The sequence below is a fragment of the Diachasma alloeum genome, unplaced genomic scaffold, assembly GCF_001412515.2.
Source record: "Diachasma alloeum isolate Michigan unplaced genomic scaffold, Dall2.0 Dall_scaffold_00338, whole genome shotgun sequence".
In the NCBI taxonomy this organism is placed as follows: domain Eukaryota; kingdom Metazoa; phylum Arthropoda; class Insecta; order Hymenoptera; family Braconidae; genus Diachasma; species Diachasma alloeum.
Window position 1 is genome coordinate 450,871 of NW_021680477.1, and position 20,340 is coordinate 471,210.

Below are 20,340 nucleotides of genomic sequence, written 5' to 3' on the forward strand. Positions count from 1 at the left end.
AACTCCAATTTCATTGATAAACCCCTCCTCCCGTATTCTTCCAGCGAAATTATTTGAATAATGCATTGCAGTGCTATTGTTGCGTTAAAGACATTCAACTTTTTTAGTCAAGTTATTCATCGATTTATACTGTGAATTTGTGTAAACGTTTGGTACATTTGTTGGAAATTTATATCGAGAAACAGTTCACGATTTGATGAAGGAATCAATGGAAACGGTAAATTTTAGTTCAATTAATAGAAATCACCATGAATATTAATAGAAATCAAGAAAATTCAGGAAAATACCCATTTTTTAATTGAACATTCAAATAAATTGAAGGATTATTGTCTTTCTGGTGATCAACTCCAATTTCATTGATAAACCCCTCCTCCCGTATTCTTCCAGCGAAATTATTTGAATAATGCATTGCAGTGCTATTGTTGCGTTAAAGACATTCAACTTTTTTTAGTCAAGTTATTCATCGATTTTTACTGTGAATTTGTGTAAACGTTTGGTACATTTGTTGGAAATTTATATCGAGAGACAGTTCACGATTTGATGAAGGAATCGATGGAAACGGTAAATTTTAGTTCAATTAATAGAAATCACCATGAACATTAATAGAAATCAAGAAAATTCAGGAAAATACCCATTTTTTAATTGAAAATTCAAATAAATTGAAGGATTATTGTCTTTCTGGTGATCAACTCCAATTTCATTGATAAACCTCTCCTCCCGTATTCTTCCAGCGAAATTATTTGAATAATGCATTGCAGTGCTGTTGTTGCATTAAAGACATTCAACATTTTTTAGTCAAATTACTTTCGTTATTCATCGATTTATACTGCGAACAGTGTTGGTAGTTGATAGAGTAGTCGACTTGGGTTAAAATTTTTCTAAACCTAAAGAATACAAATCCCTTCAACAGCTGCCAAAAAAAAAATTTTACCGCGTATTTCCGCTTTCATTCCGAATAACCATGAAATAATAAAAAAATACAAAACAATAGTTCATCTTATTTTGGAGTAGTCAACTTGGGTTAAAATTTTTCTAAACCTAAAGAATACAAATTCCTTCAACAGCTGCAAAAATCATTTTTTACCGACTATTTCCGCTTTCATTCCGAATAACCATGAAATAATAAAAAAAATACAAAACAATAGTTCATCTTATTTTGGAGTAGTCAACTTGGGTTTAAATTTTTCTAAACCTGAAGAATATAAATCCCTTCAACAGCTGCAAAAATAATTTTTTACCGCGTATTTCCGCTTTCATTCCGAATAACCATGAAATAATAAAAAAATACTAAACAATAGTTCATCTTATTTTGGAATACTCAACTCGGGTTGAAATTTTTCTAAACCTGAAGAATAAAAATCCCTTCAACAGCTGCAAAAAAAAATGAAAAAAATTTTTTTTTTTAATTTTTTAAAATAATTTTGTACCGAGTATTTCCGTTTTCATTCCGAATAACCATGAAATAATAAAAAAAATACAAAACAATATTTCATCTTATTTTGGAGTAGTCAACTTGGGTTGAAATTTTTCTAAACCTAAAGAATACAAATCCCTTCAACAGCTGCAAAAAAAATGAAAAAAATTTTTTTTTTAAATTTTTTAAAATAATTTTGTACCGAGTATTTCCGCTTTCATTCCGAATAACCATGAAGTAATAAAAAAAATACAAAACAAAATTGAATAAAATGAAAAACAATAAAATAAAAACCGTAAAATCATCACGACCCCATTACTCTCCTCAATTTTACCTGCGACTACAAATTTCCATGACGCTCTCGCAGCTCCTGCTCTGAAATAGCGACAATTCCCAGTGGTCAATGCGCAGGTGAGCGCAGGTGCAGTGCCAACTGTGTCTGCAAAGTCCACCCACGATATCACCCTTTCTATCGAACCGCGTGGCCGAAGGCCCACTGTCACACATCCTCTAGCATCCCCCACCGAAATTCGCCTATTTACCGAATCACCGACACAAGCACAACCGCTCTATTCACTGGAAATATTTCCCGCTCGTTATCAGCACCATCTCAGGGGCAATAATTGGACTAATTAGCGCCGTTTAATCCCCGAATCCTCTTATTATGATTACGCTCGCGAATAATACGATCGAAACGCATCGGTCGCGGGGGCTCACTCGGCGGTATATGTATACCGTTGCGACGGTGGCAACCAACTGACTGCACTCGGTCTCCTGCCAGCAGCGCCACGCGGCGCCGCCGGCTCATCGCAGGTACATGCATTCCGGGTATGAAGACCCACGTATTGGGAGGGCACAATGAACGATGACCTTTGGGTTTTAAATACCTTCATCATGATTTTTTTGACGTTTCGACTCGCAAGTAGGAGAGGTTGGGGTAAAGCGGACACTTTTGACTTTTTTTTTAATGTTAATGAGGGGTTGAAATGTTGAGAAAATTTAATAATTTTTTTCTTCAATACAAAGAACAATTCTTTCCCTCTGTGGCATTTGTTTCTGTTTTTTTTTATTATTTAAAGTGCACAATTTTTAATTAAATTATTTACACTGTCGTTGGGCTATTGTAGTTTCAGAAATTGTTCGAATTTTGCATAATTAATGTCCTGTTTGCATTTAGTTTCTGTACATGGTTACTGTTGCAGTTATACTTTTATATTACACTCCTTCAAATTTGTTTCTGAGTTATGAATCATTTTTGAAAAGTCTAGTGTCCACTCTACCCCACTCTCCGCTATTGTAAATTTTTGCTGCGTTTTTTTACGGTACTTCCGGTGCACGCTGGAAGAAAATTTGATCTGTCGACAGATTATAGGGTCCTCTGAAGAGATCTTTTGTCGTGTTGAATCAATTTACTTGTGGACGAAAAGACAGTTTCCACCAGAACATGATAATTTTTGTTGTGTTAATTGTTCTCGTGAGACATTTATGTCTTTCGGGTAAATACATTCGTTCTACAGAGAATTTTATGAGGCTCCGGTTTTATCGAGTGAATGCTATTGAGTAGTGTATATCTTTGTCCAATAAACACTTATAATTTCCGTGGAACGAATGATAATTTCAAGAGGAAACTACAATTTTCTTGCCGATAACTGTGTTATTGGCAAAACTAAATAATTTCGAGGGGACAATTTCTTTTGGGAAATAAATATTCTTTCCTCGTCAATGTATTCTTTCTATGGTATAAATCTGTGGAGTTCTCTCAGATTTTTTCCTCACAACAGTTCGAATTCTTCTAGGGATATTTCTGATGATCACGACGAAAATTTAATGTTTGTGAAATATGTTGAAATTTCCCGCAGGTAAATCTGTTCCACTTCATCAAATATTCTCGCGTGGACCATAGTGTTCTTCGGTAGAACTATTTTTTTTCTCAATGTGCACTTTGAATTTTTTTTTGCATAGATTTTTTCATCAGATTGTGATTTTTCAATTACAAAATTCATTGAATTTTCAGTGAAATTTTAAATTTTATGATTTTTTCCACGTCAAATCGAATTCGAAATCTCTCTCCAAAAATTGCGTACTTAATTGAGTAATCAATTATAATTGATCATAACTGATTACTTCCTTAATTACAATTAATTATAATCAATTAATTATAATGAGTCGTCCACGAAATTCCAATTTTTTCCAATATTGAGAACCAGAGATTCCACTTGAGCTTTACCCCCGACCATTGTTTTGATTTTGGCTCATCATTTTTAACGCTCCCTAAACTTCTTTTTCTTCAATGATGAAAAAATGTTGAACGTTCAACGAATGGTCATCATTCATTTCCAAAAAACGACATTTGCTGGAAAATGTCTTTTAAAAAATACTGACGACCACTCCAGTGAATGGGAAGGCCATCTGTTATCGATTCCCGGAACAGAGGCGAATAGATCACCAGGTAAAAATGTTCACCTTGCCAGTGCTCCCAATGGTGTAGCGTCCCGGTAAAACTCTTAAATGCCCGCAAGGCTGTCGCTTCCAGTGAAAGTCTGCTGGCGATTATGCAACGCAATTTCGAGAAGATTTCTAAGGTGCCGGACCTTGGGGCAATTGTTAAGCGGCTAACGACTCGGATAATCTCCGCGTGCCCACCCTATCCTTGACCATCGGCTGTTGCACAACACGGCTTGCTCGAGCCGCCTGCAATCGATGCTAATAATTCGGGATTGTACACAACACGGACGAAAAAAATTAATAGAAAAACCTCTCGAATTCGTTGGAAAATTCTATTGAATTTCTACTGAACTGTTCCATTAGTTTTTGGCCGATTCTATTAAAATGTTCAATAGAAAATATTCAGCAGAAAAAGTCAATAGAATTCAACTTTTCTATATAACTCATTCTATTGAGATATTTTCTATAGAATTCCCTCGGCTCAAATTTTCCAAGTTTTTTCGTTTGATTTTCTTGATGAGAAGAAAAGTAAAATAGAATGAAAAAAACTTGGACAATTTGCACGGAGAGAAATGTTCAGTAATTACGGAACTCGAAGTTCGCTCACCGATTACGGAATCGACTCAGAAAATTTAAGTGACGGTATCGTAATTTTTCACAGGAGATTCGGATAAAAATTACGGAGCGCTCTGGAAAAAGTCTGGGAGAGCTCCGTAAAATTTCCTACAACCACATTTCGCTCCGGAATTACGGAAAGGATACGTAATTTTTATTGAATATTTCTCTCCGTGAGTCGAGCAAATTCTATAGAAAATATATGAAAAGAATAAGTTATATAGAAAAATCAAATTCTGTTGACTTTTTGTATTGAATGTTTTCTATTGAACATGTCAATAGAATCCGCCAAAAACTAATACAAAGTTTAATAGAAATTCACTAGAATTTTCTAACGCATTCGATAGGTTTTTCTATTCAATTTTTCCGTGCGTGAAATGCACCGGACGTGTGAACGCTCTGGAAAAATCCCGTGACAGCTCCGTAAAATTTCCTACAACCACATTTCGCTCCGCAATTACGGAAAGGATACGTAATTTTTATTGAATATTTCTCTCCGTGAGTCGAGCAAATTCTATAGAAAATATATGAAAAGAATAAGTTATATAGAAAAATCAAATTCTGTTGACTTTTTGTATTGAATGTTTTCTATTGAACATGTCAATAGAATCAGCCAAAAACTAATACAAAGTTTAATAGAAATTCAACAGAATTTTCTAACGAATTCGAGAGGTTTTTCTATTAAATTTTTTCGGGCGTGAAATGCACCGGACGTGTTAGAACGGGCTAATTCGATTCGAGGGGTATGACAATACGCACGCGCGCGGAGCTTCCGAAGGATGTCTTTATTGAAGATGATGGAATTATCGGGGGGAGGGAAGATAGAGGGGTTGAGGGTGTGGAGAGCAAATCGATAGAGTTGAGAGATATATTTCCGTAAGAGACACGAGAGAAAAAACATGATAAAATTAGTGGCTGCACGGGGAGAAATAACCAATAGAAATTACGTACTTATTCCGTAATTCCGAAGCGACATGTGGTTGTAGGAAATTTTACGGAACTGTTGCGTAATTTTTACCTGAATCTGCTGTGAAAAATTACGATACCGTCACTTACATTTTCTGAGTCGATTCCGTAATCGGTGAGCAAAAAAAATACGGGAAANCAAAGTTTAATAGAAATTCACTAGAATTTTCTAACGCATTCGATAGGTTTTTCTATTCAATTTTTCCGTGCGTGAAATGCACCGGACGTGTGAACGCTCTGGAAAAATCCCGTGACAGCTCCGTAAAATTTCCTACAACCACATTTCGCTCCGCAATTACGGAAAGGATACGTAATTTTTATTGAATATTTCTCTCCGTGAGTCGAGCAAATTCTATAGAAAATATATGAAAAGAATAAGTTATATAGAAAAATCAAATTCTGTTGACTTTTTGTATTGAATGTTTTCTATTGAACATGTCAATAGAATCAGCCAAAAACTAATACAAAGTTTAATAGAAATTCAACAGAATTTTCTAACGAATTCGAGAGGTTTTTCTATTAAATTTTTTCGGGCGTGAAATGCACCGGACGTGTTAGAACGGGCTAATTCGATTCGAGGGGTATGACAATACGCACGCGCGCGGAGCTTCCGAAGGATGTCTTTATTGAAGATGATGGAATTATCGGGGGGAGGGAAGATAGAGGGGTTGAGGGTGTGGAGAGCAAATCGATAGAGTTGAGAGATATATTTCCGTAAGAGACACGAGAGAAAAAACATGATAAAATTAGTGGCTGCACGGGGAGAAATAACCAATAGAAATTACGTACTTATTCCGTAATTCCGAAGCGACATGTGGTTGTAGGAAATTTTACGGAACTGTTGCGTAATTTTTACCTGAATCTGCTGTGAAAAATTACGATACCGTCACTTACATTTTCTGAGTCGATTCCGTAATCGGTGAGCAAAAAAAATACGGGAAACTGCCAATTTGATTGAATATATTCTTTATTTTTAGTTATCAAGTATTCAAAACCCTCGATTGAACTTAAACCATGCAAAAATATTCCTATTGACTCATGAATTTTCCTTGAAATGAATGTCATCTCTCGAAATTCCAGAAGATTGCTAGATGGCTTGAGAGTGCGGAAAGCAAATCGATAGAGTTGAAAGATGAATTTCCATAAGAAATGCGAGAGAAAAAAAAATGATAAAATTATTGGCTGAAATTTCCAGTAGTTGAAAATTTTCATCAAGCAACAGTTCTACTGAAGTTTCTCCGAATGTTATCATTGCAAATTCACAATTTTATCATCAAATCAGTGAAAATTGTCAATTATTTCGTTAAACTATTTCCCATTTGATTCAAACTATTAATTAACAAATAATTTCTTATTTGCTTCAAACAATAAACTAACAAATAATTCTTATTTAATCCAAACAGTTATTGTTGCCTTCATGAACAACATATGAGGATAGAAAAACTCAATAACTTACGAGAACGCAATAAATTAACTCATTTAGAATTTATATTTTTTATCTTGAGATATGCCTTAAAGTAGCTCCACCGTTACGCTAAATTAAAAGATTATTGCAAACAGCAAAAAAATTCCAGAAACCTCGATTACCTTCCGAATCGTAATTTTTTTCTCAATCTAATCATTGATTTCGTTTTTCAAAGAAAAAATGTTGAAAAATCAGGATTTAACCCAGAAAATCCTCATGTGAAAATCAACATTTCCATTATAATAAAAGATTAAAATCTGAATTTTCCATCATTAGATCTGAACAAATCAAGAATTTTTTTGACAGCTCATAAAAAAAGATCCACCGTTTTGCAACCAAGTTCTCTAATTTATTTACAATAAAAAAATTTTAAAAAAGTTTTTTTTTTTCAAAAAAATATCAATATTTTGCGAAATTTAATTTAGACAATACTGCCTGGATACGATTTTTTTCAAATTTACCTCACGCAATGTATTTGAAAAAACCAAAAACTGAAAATATTCAAAAGTAGCGCAGCCCATCCAGAGGATAGAGCTACTTTAATTCTCAATTTGTCATCACAAACTGCGGAAAGCCCTCAATTGAAGTTTGATGATGTCAAAATATACCTCGCGCCCAGTGAACTTTCATTTGAAACAAATTTAATCTTGAAATTCTACTGGATCGTTAGTATGTAGGTCCACAATGTTTTATTCATCGATTTTTCCTCTCTCTCCAAGACCTAATTGTGAGATTTTGTACGGAGAACCAGCGGATTTACAGGCATTTGTGCCGAAATTGTATTGCGCCCACTCGCTAAAATTCAAGTGTATGTATACTGAAGCGGTAAATTGCGTGCGTGGGACGTAATACTGTTGATACACCGAACATGTCCATATACGGGTTGAAAGAGATTCGGCCATCATTTCATTATGTAGGTATGCGGCTTGCGCGTCGCCACGGTTTCATTCCCCTCTTTACTACCTCGCATTGACATTTTCATTTTACACGAGGGGAGCTCTCCACCTTTATGGGGCGTTTGAAGAGGGACAATGATATTCTCAAAGGTGGAAAATAGTGGTGTCAAGCCAATTATGATTTTACACTTGTTGAAGAAAAAATACCACGTCCCAAGCATTTTTCGCTAGACATTCGGAGAATGCTTGGAGCAGGAAAAATGCCTGTTCCATGCAAATTTGCATGAATGATTCAACGAGATCGCTGTTTGTTCGTCGTTTTGGCTGTTCAATGCTCAAATACAAGAAATGGATTTTCGAATAGAATAACAATGGCGATGGGACAGCATCCCCGTAACTTCGAATGAAATATTTATTATTCAATTTCACTTTATGAGAGATATTCTCATCCTGGACGGACGTTAAATTTTTACGTATCTTATTATTCGTCTTTGAAGTTTTTTTGATGGTCAAATGGAAGAACTTCTACCCTTCATTTCGTTTACAATTTCAAGTTTCAGTCGTAAATTCAAGTGAAGTTAAATAGTTTGGAGGAGAATTAAGAGAGGAATTTCAAGACTTACGGGAATTTTCCTAATTTTTGCTGATGCAAAATTCCCTTTCTCATCAAATGATGATTTTGTAAAATGTCAGCGGAAGGGTCACTTGTTGAAGATCAATTTTGAATGACTCACACTGTTAAAAGTTTAATTATCTGTAGAATGTCGATTCCCGAAGTCATAAAACCCATAATTGTATTTTCAAATAAAACAATTTCTACTCTCACTTCTACTTCCATTTCGTACAAAATTTCAAGTCTCAGATGTAAATTCAAGTGAATTTAAATAGTTCGAAGGAGAATTAAGAGAGGAATTTCAAGACTTACGGGAATTTTCCTAATTTTTGCTGATGCAATTGAATAATTTGACGAAAATTGACGGTTTCCATTGGTCTTTCTCATCAAATGATGATTTTGTTAAATTTCAGCGGAAGGGTCACTTGTTGAAGATCAATTTTGAATGACTCACACTGTTAAAAGTTTAATTATCTGTAGAATGCAGATTCCCAAAGTCATAAAACCCATAATTGTATTTTCAAATAAAACAATTTCTACTCTCACTTCTACTTCCATTTCGTACAAAATTTCAAGTCTCAGGTGAATTAAATAGTTTGAAGTTTAAAGTTAAATAGTAGTTAAATAGTTTCAAGTGAATTTAAATAGTTTGAAGGAGAATTAAGACAGAAATTTCACGACTTGCGTGAATTTCCCTAATTTTTGCTGATGCAATTGAATAATTTGACGAAAATTTACAGTTTCCATTGATTTTCTCATCAAATTATGATGTTTCAATGACAAGATTTGCTGAAATTTCCGTGAAAGCGCCACTTGTTAAAGATTAATTCGGCATCACACTATTGAAAATTAAATTTTCCGCAGTGTGCAGAGTCCCAAAGTCTTACGATATTAAATATTTAAATCGATGTTAATTTTAATAATAAAAAAATTGGTGAATAATACTAACAATTAACTCATTCAAAATTTGACTTTAATTCAAAATTACGATTAGGCCGATGTCTGGATGTGACCCTGAAAATTCCCAACTGAAAATTCCCATTCTCTGCATTCAAGTCCTTCACCTCTAGTACCCAAAACAATGATGCAGCATTTTCCTCCTAAATTTAAGGTTTGATCTTGAAACACTTTCCTCTCCGTCGCACCCCAAGGTCGTTTCAAATTTGATGGACCGAGACTATGCAAGATAATGTGCAACACAATCCCCCGGAGATACTCCCCGTGCACGTATGCGGCGTAAATGTGGTTTCAGAATTTCGAAGGCGCAACACGCGAATTTGGCTCTCTCAGAATAGATCCTTTCGGCTTATACTCCACACAGAGCGTGTATAGTCTCCGGAACAGTGTTATAGAGTGCCGCGTGCATCAGAAACGAGATGGCTTTTGGATCTGAAGAGTATATTCTCCATAATGCGAAGAAAATCGGCTTTTGATGAGGACACGGGGAAAAAAGGGCGGTCTCATGCGATGAAAGAGGGGAAATAAAGCAATAATGTGGATGGGAATGTACACAGATTTTCCATCAACACACGGGGAGAAACGTTGGATAAAAATTACGCGGAAAATCATGGCAAATTTTAGTGTATGTTGTTAAAAATTTTCGTTAAGTTGAGAATTTTCCGGGAAATGCCGGAAATTTTTATTGTTTTCAAGTTCCACTGAAATTTCAGGACATCTTTTCATTGAAAATGAAATATTCCATTGATTTTCTGTTCAAATGATCCGGGAATCGACAAAATACTTGATTTTTCAGTTCAATTATTCTGTGGAAATTCAGAAAAGTCAGGAAAATTGAGGGAAAAATTGAAAATGGGAATGTACACAGGTTTTCCATCAACACACGGGGAGAAACCTTGGATAAAAATTACGCGGAAAATCGTAGCAAATTTTAGTGTACGTTGTTAAAAATTTTCGTTAAGTTGAGAATTTTCCGGGAAATGCCGGAAAATTTTATCGTTTTCAAGTTCCACTGAAATTTCAGGACATCTTTTCATTGAAAATGAAATATTCCATTGATTTTCTGTTCAAATGATCCGGGAATCGACAAAATACTTGATTTTTCAGTTCAATTATTCTGTGAAAATTCAGAAAAGTCAGGAAAATTCAGGGAAAAATTGAAAATTCATGTCATTTTGTTTCTGAATATTCATGTTCCGCCGAAAATTCAATCAAGTTGTGAAATTTCCTCACTCCCACTGACCCACTTTGCTAAAGTTAAAGAAAGAATTTTTTTTTAATTCCGGAAAAAATAGAATAAGGAAAATTTTGAAGTTCGATGGGTTTGCGCACGTTTTGGGTGTGTGGGATATTTTTTCCTAGTCTATTTTTCCGCCTACTATTTTCTTTTTGAAGCGGACATGCTCTACTAAGGTGACCATTAGGGCGCTCGTTCCCGGAATTATTTATGTGCCGCCCCTTCAAAAAACCCGAAAATTTCATTTGAAAATATTATCCATAACGCGAGGAAGATTGTTTTTTGATGAGGCTACAGGAAAAAAGGGCAGCTTCACGCGATGGAAGAGGGGAAATGAAACAATAATGGAGATGTGAATGTACACAGATTTTCCGTCAACACCGACCAGACAATGGGCTTTCCCCATAGCGGGTGTACCAAGTTCTACAGCGGAGAAATATTACAGAGATAGTGGTTTCCATACTGTATTCTCGGTAAACGGGAAACCATGGGTTCGTGGTTGTCTTCTATAATGTGAATTGTTCAGATTCCTGTGTATGCAGGGAGCAAGACAGCTTTTGTTATCGATTATCTATAATAGCAAAGGGCGGATGCAAGCTTTGCTTACTAAACTCCATTTTTAGAGAGGAACAATATTTTTTTGAGGAGTTATGCTCCACATTTGCACACTGAAGAGAACAAATATGTGAACCCCTGATAATCCTTTACTTGGAATGAATAAATTATTTACTCTACGCAATTAAAAGATTTTCATTGAAACAAATACATGATTTAATTTAATTCCCCTCAAAAGTAGCGTTGAGATGAATAGAAATTTTTTTCGAAAATCCAAAAAAATTGAAATTGCACTGAGAGAAAAAATTAGTCCTGCCGAAACACTATATGTTCCACGTGAGAATGTTTGATGGAGCGGAACAGCTTTACTTCAGGGAAATTAACCAACTAGATAGAAGAAAATTTAATATCTTTCACAAAAATTAAATTTTCGTCGTGATCATCAGAAAAATCCCTAGAAGAATTCGAACTGTTGGCAGGAAAAAATATAATCTATTGTACGACAATCATTTGATCTGAGAGAACTCCATAGGTTTATACCATAGAAAGAATACATTGACGAGGAAAGAATATGTTTTTCCCAAAAAAAATTGTCCCCTCGAAATTATTTAGTTTTGCCAATAACACAGTTATCGGCAAGAAAATTGCGGTTTCCTCTTGAAATTATCAGTTGTTCCATGGAAATTATAAGTGTTTATTGGACAAAAATATACACTACTCAATAACATTCACTTGATAAAACCGGAGCCTCACATAATTCTCTGTAGAACGAATGTATTTACCCGAAAGCCATATAAATTTCTCACGAGAACAATTACTACTACGAAAATTATCATGTTTTGGTGGAAACTTTCTTTTTGTCCACAAGTAAATTGATTCAACACGACAAAAGATCTCTTCAGGGCAACGTAATTTTTCGGTATTTTTTCGTTTGATAGGAAATAAAAATATAATATACTTTCCCCAGAGCCAATTCCGGATTCATCAGCCACCCAATGTTAGTTTTGCAACTGAGTTTGTACTCAGTTGATATACTAACCATTGATTCACTAGAACTCGCTGTTAACTAATACACACAGGTGTCCAGAAACCCCCGAGAAATTTGTTCCCACACCCTTGCTCCCTAGTTTATCTACGCGCTGGACGTGACGCTTTGGTAATTGCGCCATTAGTAAGCCCGACAATACAATGTTATATATGATGTACCGTTTGTGTTACACATGGAGGGCCAGAGCAACAGCTCCTGTGGTTCTACATTATCGATCAAAGTGCGATGAAACAATCATTTCCATCGGTGGTTTTCTAATTAACGCTCGTACGTAACTCAATTACGATTTAAACTACCGCACCGTCGTCACGCTGAAAATATGGGGTTGCGTAATATTCGGTGAAATGGATTCATGCGGGGCTTGGAGAATGTGAGAAATTGCCTTGAAAATTGTGAATCGCGGAATGTTACGACGGATAGCAGAATATTGGCCCTTTTTAATCCACAATGTCTGCTGGCCGAATGATACGATTCGCACCAATTTGGTCTCATTGTCAAGCTCAATAAAACACTTTTTTATTTTCTATTCTTGGCAAGAATTTCAGATTTTTATACTGCAGTTTAGATTTCAACAACAGCTATTGAATCGTGTGATTAATAATTTTGACTTTATCATTTCTTTTCCTTTCTAAAAAAAAGTGTGGGCAATATCTCGAACAAAAGAGAATTGAATACCATTCTATGAAACACGAATAAACGAATCATAATTTTCCAAATCATTTAGGTCAGAGGATAACAGAATAATTCTACTTTCTTAATATTGGGATTACTAATGTTTTCTTCGAAGAAAGTTGATTAGAATTAATATCTAGAATTATGAGATTATCCCACATTTTTGACGTTAAGGATAGGAGAATCTGAATGCAATATTGTGAAAATGGTGATCGATTTTTCACTTTGAACAAATAATATTAATATCCAAATACAAAATTTCTGATATGAAAAAAAGAAGCTGTGACTCAATATTCCAAATGAAGTTTTAATTTTCAATTTGGTGCTGAAAACACGAGATGACAATATTCTAAGCACGGAATTACATTGATGAGATGAACAGCAAATTAATTCAATTACCGTGTGAACTAACTAAAAATTGATAACAGTGTGGCACGCGCTTTTACTAGAGTATCAACAAACATTCATTTCCAGAAATTCTCACTCTAAGGTGTGTTCTAGAAGGCATTGAATTGTAATTACGATTAAAATCAGTGACCATCGTAATCAGAACACGAACAAATGATTTATCATAGGGGAGGATGGGGCAAAACGGCCCCCCTTCAATTGTCAATAACTTGTGAATGACATTGTGAAAATTCCCAGTTTCAACTTCATTTTGAAGATAATTTTTCATTCTTCAAAACGAGCTCTAACTCATCCCAATCGGATTATTGAATCGGAAAATATTGACGATTGAAGGGGGGCCGTTTTGCCCCATCCTCCCCTAATATGAAAATTCAACAGCTGGCAATCTACGCCATTTGCTCCCCATCCCGCGTATTGCTTTTTGCAGTGCGAATAATTATCCCTAAATTACTACCTCGCTAAATCTTTAATCACAAAACCGCTAAAAACTCACCCTTCAGCCGTCGACTCCAGCGTGAGGAAGGACTTTGGCAACGAAGAGGACCTCTGATGGGGTTCAAGCGAGCCCTGAGCTTCCGGTGAAATTTCCCGTTTGGCGGGAGCACTTCCGGGGCGGGCGTGTTCCTTATCCCTGACAGGTTCGCCCCCCTTGGCGCCCTCGACAATGGTATCCTCCATCGGCGTCGAGCCTCCGCTGCTCTTGGGATTCTTCGGGCTCTTCGTCACAGTCCTATCCGACGTAGTAATCCAGATGTCACTGCTGGACGACGACGAAGTGGTAACAGAAGACGTGCCATTGGTCGACACCCCGACATTCTTCAGCACTTCCGGTGACGCCCGAGCGTTCCTGTACTCCCACCTGGTCGCCCCCTCGTAGCTGTTCGGCGAAGTACGCTTCATCGCGCTCTTCACCTCCTTCCGGCCATGCGTCTTCCGCGTCTCACGATCATCAACGACATCTAGTGACGCCGGCGACGAGCACGCACTCGTGCGATCCTTCGATTGGCTGATGACGCTGTCCGTCGAGACCCTTCGGTGGGTCGGATAACTCTGGGAGACCTTCATCAAGGGCTGGGGCTGATTCGGCGAGTAAAGGCCCTCGGAGCAGTGCGGCCAGTAGTTGCAAGTACTCGTGTTACACCGCATTTTGTTAACGTCGTTCATCAAGGTATTGGTGCTCGGGGTTGTGGCGCCACGCTGAAGACTCTTCGCGCGTCGGTCTTGCTGGGATCGGGGTTGCTTGGAGGATATGAAGTAGATGTCGTAGGGCTCGTGCCGCTCCTGGGCTTCTTCGCGTGAGTCAAAGTGACTCGAGATGATGCTCCTAGCAGCTGCCCGGCTTCTTGTGCCGTAGAGGTATTCCGTTACTACTTCCGCCTCGCGGAGGAGCCCTAGGTTTAGGGCTTCTTCGGTTGACTGAGCTTTACCTAAAATGGATTATGTGCTTATGGGGTGGTGGGGGCCGTGGGGGTGCGGGACTCCTGCTTTCTCAATTTCTTGGGAATCCGAGGGTATAACTACTCCAGCAGATAATTATAAATTTAATTGATCATTGTTTAATTAATGATTGTTTTACTGATCATTATGATTGGATGGGATTGCGGCCCTTTAGGGTCACAATCCCAATTGGGGACCTTTAGGGTCATAAGGGCCATAAGGGTCACAGGGTAAAACAAGGTCACAAGGGTCAAACCCTTATTTGATTATTCGATTATAAGAGTTTTTTCCGTTATATTCTGGCAAATTTCAAGGGTTGGACTTGAGAATTGATTCTAGTTCTTCTGCATTTGGAAATGAAGGAACTAGCTGAATTTCCGTTGATCACGACGAATGTATCTGATTTTGCATCGTTTCGGAGCCAATTCTTATGTAAGTCATGTATTCTGGTTTTCCGTAAGAGGATCTTCTGGATCGTAGGGACATAATAAATTGCCTTCCATCTATCTACATTCTCCTTGACTTCTTCATCTTCAATAAGCTAATGGTGCTACTGCGCAAGTTGCTGCGCATAACATGCTGGTCTCCATAACCCCACGGGATTATTATCCAGACTGCAAGCAATCGGTTTTGCAATGATGATAACTGAAGGGCTGACAACTCTTGAAATGAATATTCTGAAGTTTTCAATTTCATATGCATCTCATTATTTGCAGAAAATATAATTTCTGTTCCAATTTTGAAAGTCAAAAAATGAATAGAGCTAACCACATTTTTGATAAAAGAAAAATAAGTTTGCTTCAATCCAAAAGCATCAACAGATCTATTTATAACATTTGGATTGAGAATTTCAGAGAAAGAATGAAAGGATTTATATGAAAATTTTCAAGTATTGGATCTTGCTGCAGACGCTCACCCTAAACTCTCTCATTGGAGTCCTTAACAAATGAGACAATTTGAGTAAAACGTTTGAGTGAAGATTTTTATGGAAAATGCAGAAACTGTTTGAATTTTATGAGAATTCACTCAACATAACCATCCGCGATCCAGTGCGCATGCGCACCATTTGGCAGTGAGTAGCAAACATAAAGAGAAATCATAGAATAAGGGGAATCCCAGAAGGATTAAACGATAATTCTGTTACGACAAACTGTTTGAATTCTATGGGAAGTGAGAGAGCATCAGCAAAATGACAAAAAAATGCAAAATCGTTGCTCCTTTTCAAACTCACTGAACATAACCATCCGCGATCCAGTGCGCATGCGCACCATTTGGCACTGTGTAACAAAGGTAAAGAGAAATCATGGAATAAGGGGAATCCCAGAAGGATTACAAGATAATTCTTCCTAAGACACTTCACAGATCGCTATTAATGAATTTAAATCTCTTTGGAACATCATATGTGCGCATCCACATGAAAAGGGCGCACTTTGTCGACTCTAGTTTCCGAGATATTTACGTTTTTGTCTTCGCAACTCCCATTTAAATTAATGTTATTTTTAATAATGTTTAAATATAAACTGCTGTGCGTTTATTATTTCCATACTATTTGTAGGTCTTGTAATTGACTTCGGCTATCTTGACTTGAATAAACAAATAAACTAAATCAATGTTAAATGCTTTTATCGCCATGTGAGATACAATATTTTACGCCATTGAGCCCAAAAAAACGTGAAATATAAAATATAAACCTGAATACTATTATCAATGCTCACATAGATTACGGGTGTTGCCACTCGGCACTTCCTTTCATGAGGCAAAATCCAACTTTTAGTTATATCAAGGTATTAAGTTAAATGGAAAAGAAGGCATGATGAAGCGTTTATACCTAGCCCTACCAAATCTAACAGCTAATATCAACCCCCAAAAGCCCCTATATGTTTTGCCCTCATTAATATTGAATGACATAACATCAATGACATTGTTATGACAAAATGTCACCGGATGAAGAGCCGCGTAACCCCAGAAGACTTGAGAAAAAAGGAGTCCCACCATAATAAAATGAATAATAATTACGAGTAGACAGCGGATATCTCTTACTCCTCTCCGCCGTCGCGGGCTTGTCAGCAATCTTGACAACCCTAGCATCATTAAAATGCTCCCTGGGGGCCTGGTGTGCGCCAGGCGAGCGTTTCTCCGGCAATTGAAGGCTCTTAGACCGCCTGACTCGAGAAGTCTGCAGAGAATCCGGCGATCCCAGAGTATTCCTAAAGCCCTGATGCTGTCCCCGCTGACTCGACCTTTTGAAACTATTCGGCGATCTCCCAGTGCCACTGTTCGAGGACGTAGATGGTGACGAGGACGACGAGGTCGAATCAAACGACAGCTTCCCAGCGTCAGACGAACCCGGAGATTTCCTCAAGGGCTTCCTGGACAACCTCTCCTGAGCGACAGACGTCTTGCCGTCTGGCGAGGAGTCAAGCGGACTCGGAGACTTCACTCCCAGATTCAGAGAAGAGTCTGGATTGTCATCCTCGTCGCCATCCTCGTACCCCTCAACCGATGAGTCTGTGTTTTCAGCTAGTCTCGGCATTGTGTTACGACTGACGAAGCTGTCGAGACTCCGGAAGCCCATTGACGATGAGGATGACGAGGACGACTCGCGGTATCTCTGGGCAAACTGTATTCGCCGAGTGGTGGACTGGTCCTCCAGGGATTTGGCTGACAGCAAGCGATATTGCTTGTCCTGCACCGGTTTCTGGTGATTACCACTCGACATTTGGGACTGACGTCTCGGTCTCGGCTTAATTGGCGTGCCAATTACTTTTCTCGTCTGAGATCCCCAATTTTTGGGCGGCGGGGAGGACGGCGGACTGATGACATCGCTGTCGATAATTGCGTTTGATCGGGGGAGAAATGGAGCCTTTGGGTATGTGCTACGCGAACGGGTCTTTTTGGCCACGTCCTGGAAGGCTGGCGGGGGGGATATTATCGGGGTCACCGAGGGTGGCGAGAAGGATTCTATGCTGTGGGGTGATGCACAACCACTAGGTGGCTCGTAATCCGTGCTCTGGAGCTTCAGGAAGTCTGGTCGAGGGGTGGAATCCAGGGTTAAACTTCTGGTGTACTCCGGACACTTTCCCGGCTCGCTGTTGGTGCAATGGTAATCAGCCAATTTAACAGCACGTCGGGATAATGGAATTGTTCCACTTGTGCCGCTGTTGTTGGTGACTTGTCCGGTTTCGTAATTACTTTTGCGATTCTCGTCGAGTGATCGCTGCTGCACCTGCACCCAGCCAGATCTTCCTAGGTAAACGCCATCAACTTCGCGATCGCACCAGCGCACCGGGGACAGCTCTCGGCTGCATTCACCACTTATGAACAATTCACCGGATGTTCCGCTGCTACCGGTGAAGAATGAGTTTGATGTGTCACGACGCCGGTGATTTCCCTCGCGGCAGTGGTGATTTCTCGGTGGTGCTGTTGATGGGAGGTTTACGATGCTTGTTACGCTGCCTTTTGGGGAGGGCTCGTGACGTTTTGGGTTGGGGATTGAACTTGTACGGTTGTAGATGGTGGGTCTGGTTGGTCGGCAGGGCTTTGTTGACTCCCAACTCTCCGTTGAGGAGGCACCGCGCAGGTGGAGGATGGAGATGTTTCCCCTGAACAGGCAATTGAAGGGGGGTTAAGTTGAGGGGTTCTTCGTGGGGGACGAAAGCGGTAGAACATGATTGTAACATTTTCTCGGGGAAACACGTGTGAACAGAAAAATTTGATTTTTATGAGATCTAATTGAGATAATCGAAGAAATTTACCAGATTTTTCTTCTGAAATTGAGTGGATAGTTTCATAAGATCAGTAAGTTTTTTCTTTGGGTAAAAATTTCAACATTTTCTTTACATTCAAACATTCGCCGAAGACTGAATGGAAATCTAAATCAATGCGGGACTAATTCCAGCCAATTTACGGTTGTGGTTCCCGGTAGCTTAGTCGGTAAGAGTGCCCGGCGCATATCTGGGAGACCCGGGTTCGATTCCCGGCTGGGTGAAGCGGAAATTTTTTCTCTCTAAATTCTAATTCTCTTAGAATTTTTTTTTTGATTTTTTTTTTTTTTTTTAATATGCAAAAATACGACCATCCACAATCATGTTAACATCGCGATTTAACGCGAAGTGTGAACTTCGCGATTACTCGCGAAGATCACCGGAATTTGGAAATGCTAGTCAATAAACTTGGAATAATAGTCACGTTCACCTTTTCTCCGTCGTCTCCAGCCGATATAGTTCAATCATCATAGATAAAAATAGCACACAGAAGAGCAAGACTTATAAAAGCGAGGTATCCCGATTTTACCTATCGGTTCTGTCGCGATCGATCCTGAGGACCGAATTAGCCGTCGAGTCCGCGATCTCGTTAGAATCCGACGCGGGACTGACTCGCCGAGGTTGCTGTACCGAAGATGAGGTCGTAGTTCCAGTGCTGACGCCCACGACACCCACGTGGCTCCCCCCATCCTCGCTCGACTGCTGCCGGGACGATTGTTGAGATGTCTGGGACAACCACCGACGCTGACTGGATAACCTTGATGATCCTGAGACTGGCTGATGACCTGCTGTTACACTACCACCACTTCCGCTGTCCAACGAAGTACTCTGGGATCAAAGTGGCTTTCATATATTTTTTTTTCATTCATTTTTTTTGTGGGGAATATTGAGAGGCGAGAGTGAACTGTAGGAGAACATCTCCCCACGGGGACATGTCGATCGAGATTACTACATCATTAGAAACTCGTTTTGGAGGACAGACTGTGGGGTAACTGGTCGCAACATTGGCGCAGGTATGAATGTTTATTCAATTCATGTCTGGGGGATTGGGAGTGGCATGTGCTATAGGATTTTTTTATAGATTTTTTATAGAAAATGAACTTTCATGGTTCGGAGGATGTGTGGAATATTGTGGAATTCTATAGAATTTTGGAGAGAGTCGATAGAATTTCTGTTGAAAATTCTATAGATTTTATCTGTGACGATTTTGACTTACCCAGTGGGGAAATCTAGAGGAAATTTGAGCGAAAGTCTATAGAAAATTTGATAGATATTTTGGATTTTTTTAATAGAAAATAAACCTTTAGGATTCGGGTAACTCATGAAAATATGAAATTCTATAGAATTCTAGAGTAAATCTATAGAATTCTATAGAATTTATTCTATAGAAGTTCTATAGAATTCTAGAATAAGTCTATAGAATTTCTGTAGAGCATTGAATAGATCTAATCTGTGACCAATTTGACTTGTCCAATTGGGAAATCTATAGAAGATTCAATTGAAAGTCTATAGAAAATTTTATAGGTATTTCATAAATTGTCCGGCTCAGATTTGTGTGATAAATAATGAATTCATGGGTAAAAAATTGATATTGGTATCCTCTATAGAATTTTTCTATAGATTTTTCAATAGAAAATTCACATTTACGATCCGAGCGACATGCAAATATGGAACTGAATATTATGAAAATCTATAGAATTCTAGAGTAAATCTATATAATTGCTGGCGAGAATTCAATACATTTGATCTGTGAATTGGACTTGCCCAGTGGTGAAATATCAAAATCTAATGATTTTTTCTATAAAACATTTTCTTATAATACCGTGCCGAAGGAATAGCGGAATACTT

General features: G+C 38.1%; 1 protein-coding gene and 1 non-coding gene across 2 annotated transcripts in view; one reads left to right on the forward strand and one right to left on the reverse strand.

Moving 5' to 3' along the window:
- Window positions 1–18,036, reverse strand: part of LOC107040521 (mucin-12) — a 29,269-nt gene extending 11,233 nt beyond the window's left edge. Inside the window, exons 1-4 of the mRNA XM_015260640.1 lie at window positions 18,007–18,036; window positions 16,745–17,954; window positions 13,785–14,718; window positions 1,749–1,853 (exon numbers count right to left, since the gene is read on the reverse strand). Coding sequence (XP_015116126.1) covers window positions 1,749–1,853; window positions 13,785–14,718; window positions 16,745–17,954; window positions 18,007–18,036 — 2,279 coding nt within the window. The remainder of the gene's footprint in view (window positions 1–1,748; window positions 1,854–13,784; window positions 14,719–16,744; window positions 17,955–18,006) is intronic.
- A 607-nt stretch (window positions 18,037–18,643) lies between these two features.
- Trnam-cau lies at window positions 18,644–18,716 on the forward strand. Its single transcript has one exon. It is a non-coding gene; the product is annotated as a tRNA-Met (tRNA).
- The last annotated feature ends 1,624 nt before the right edge of the window (window positions 18,717–20,340 follow it).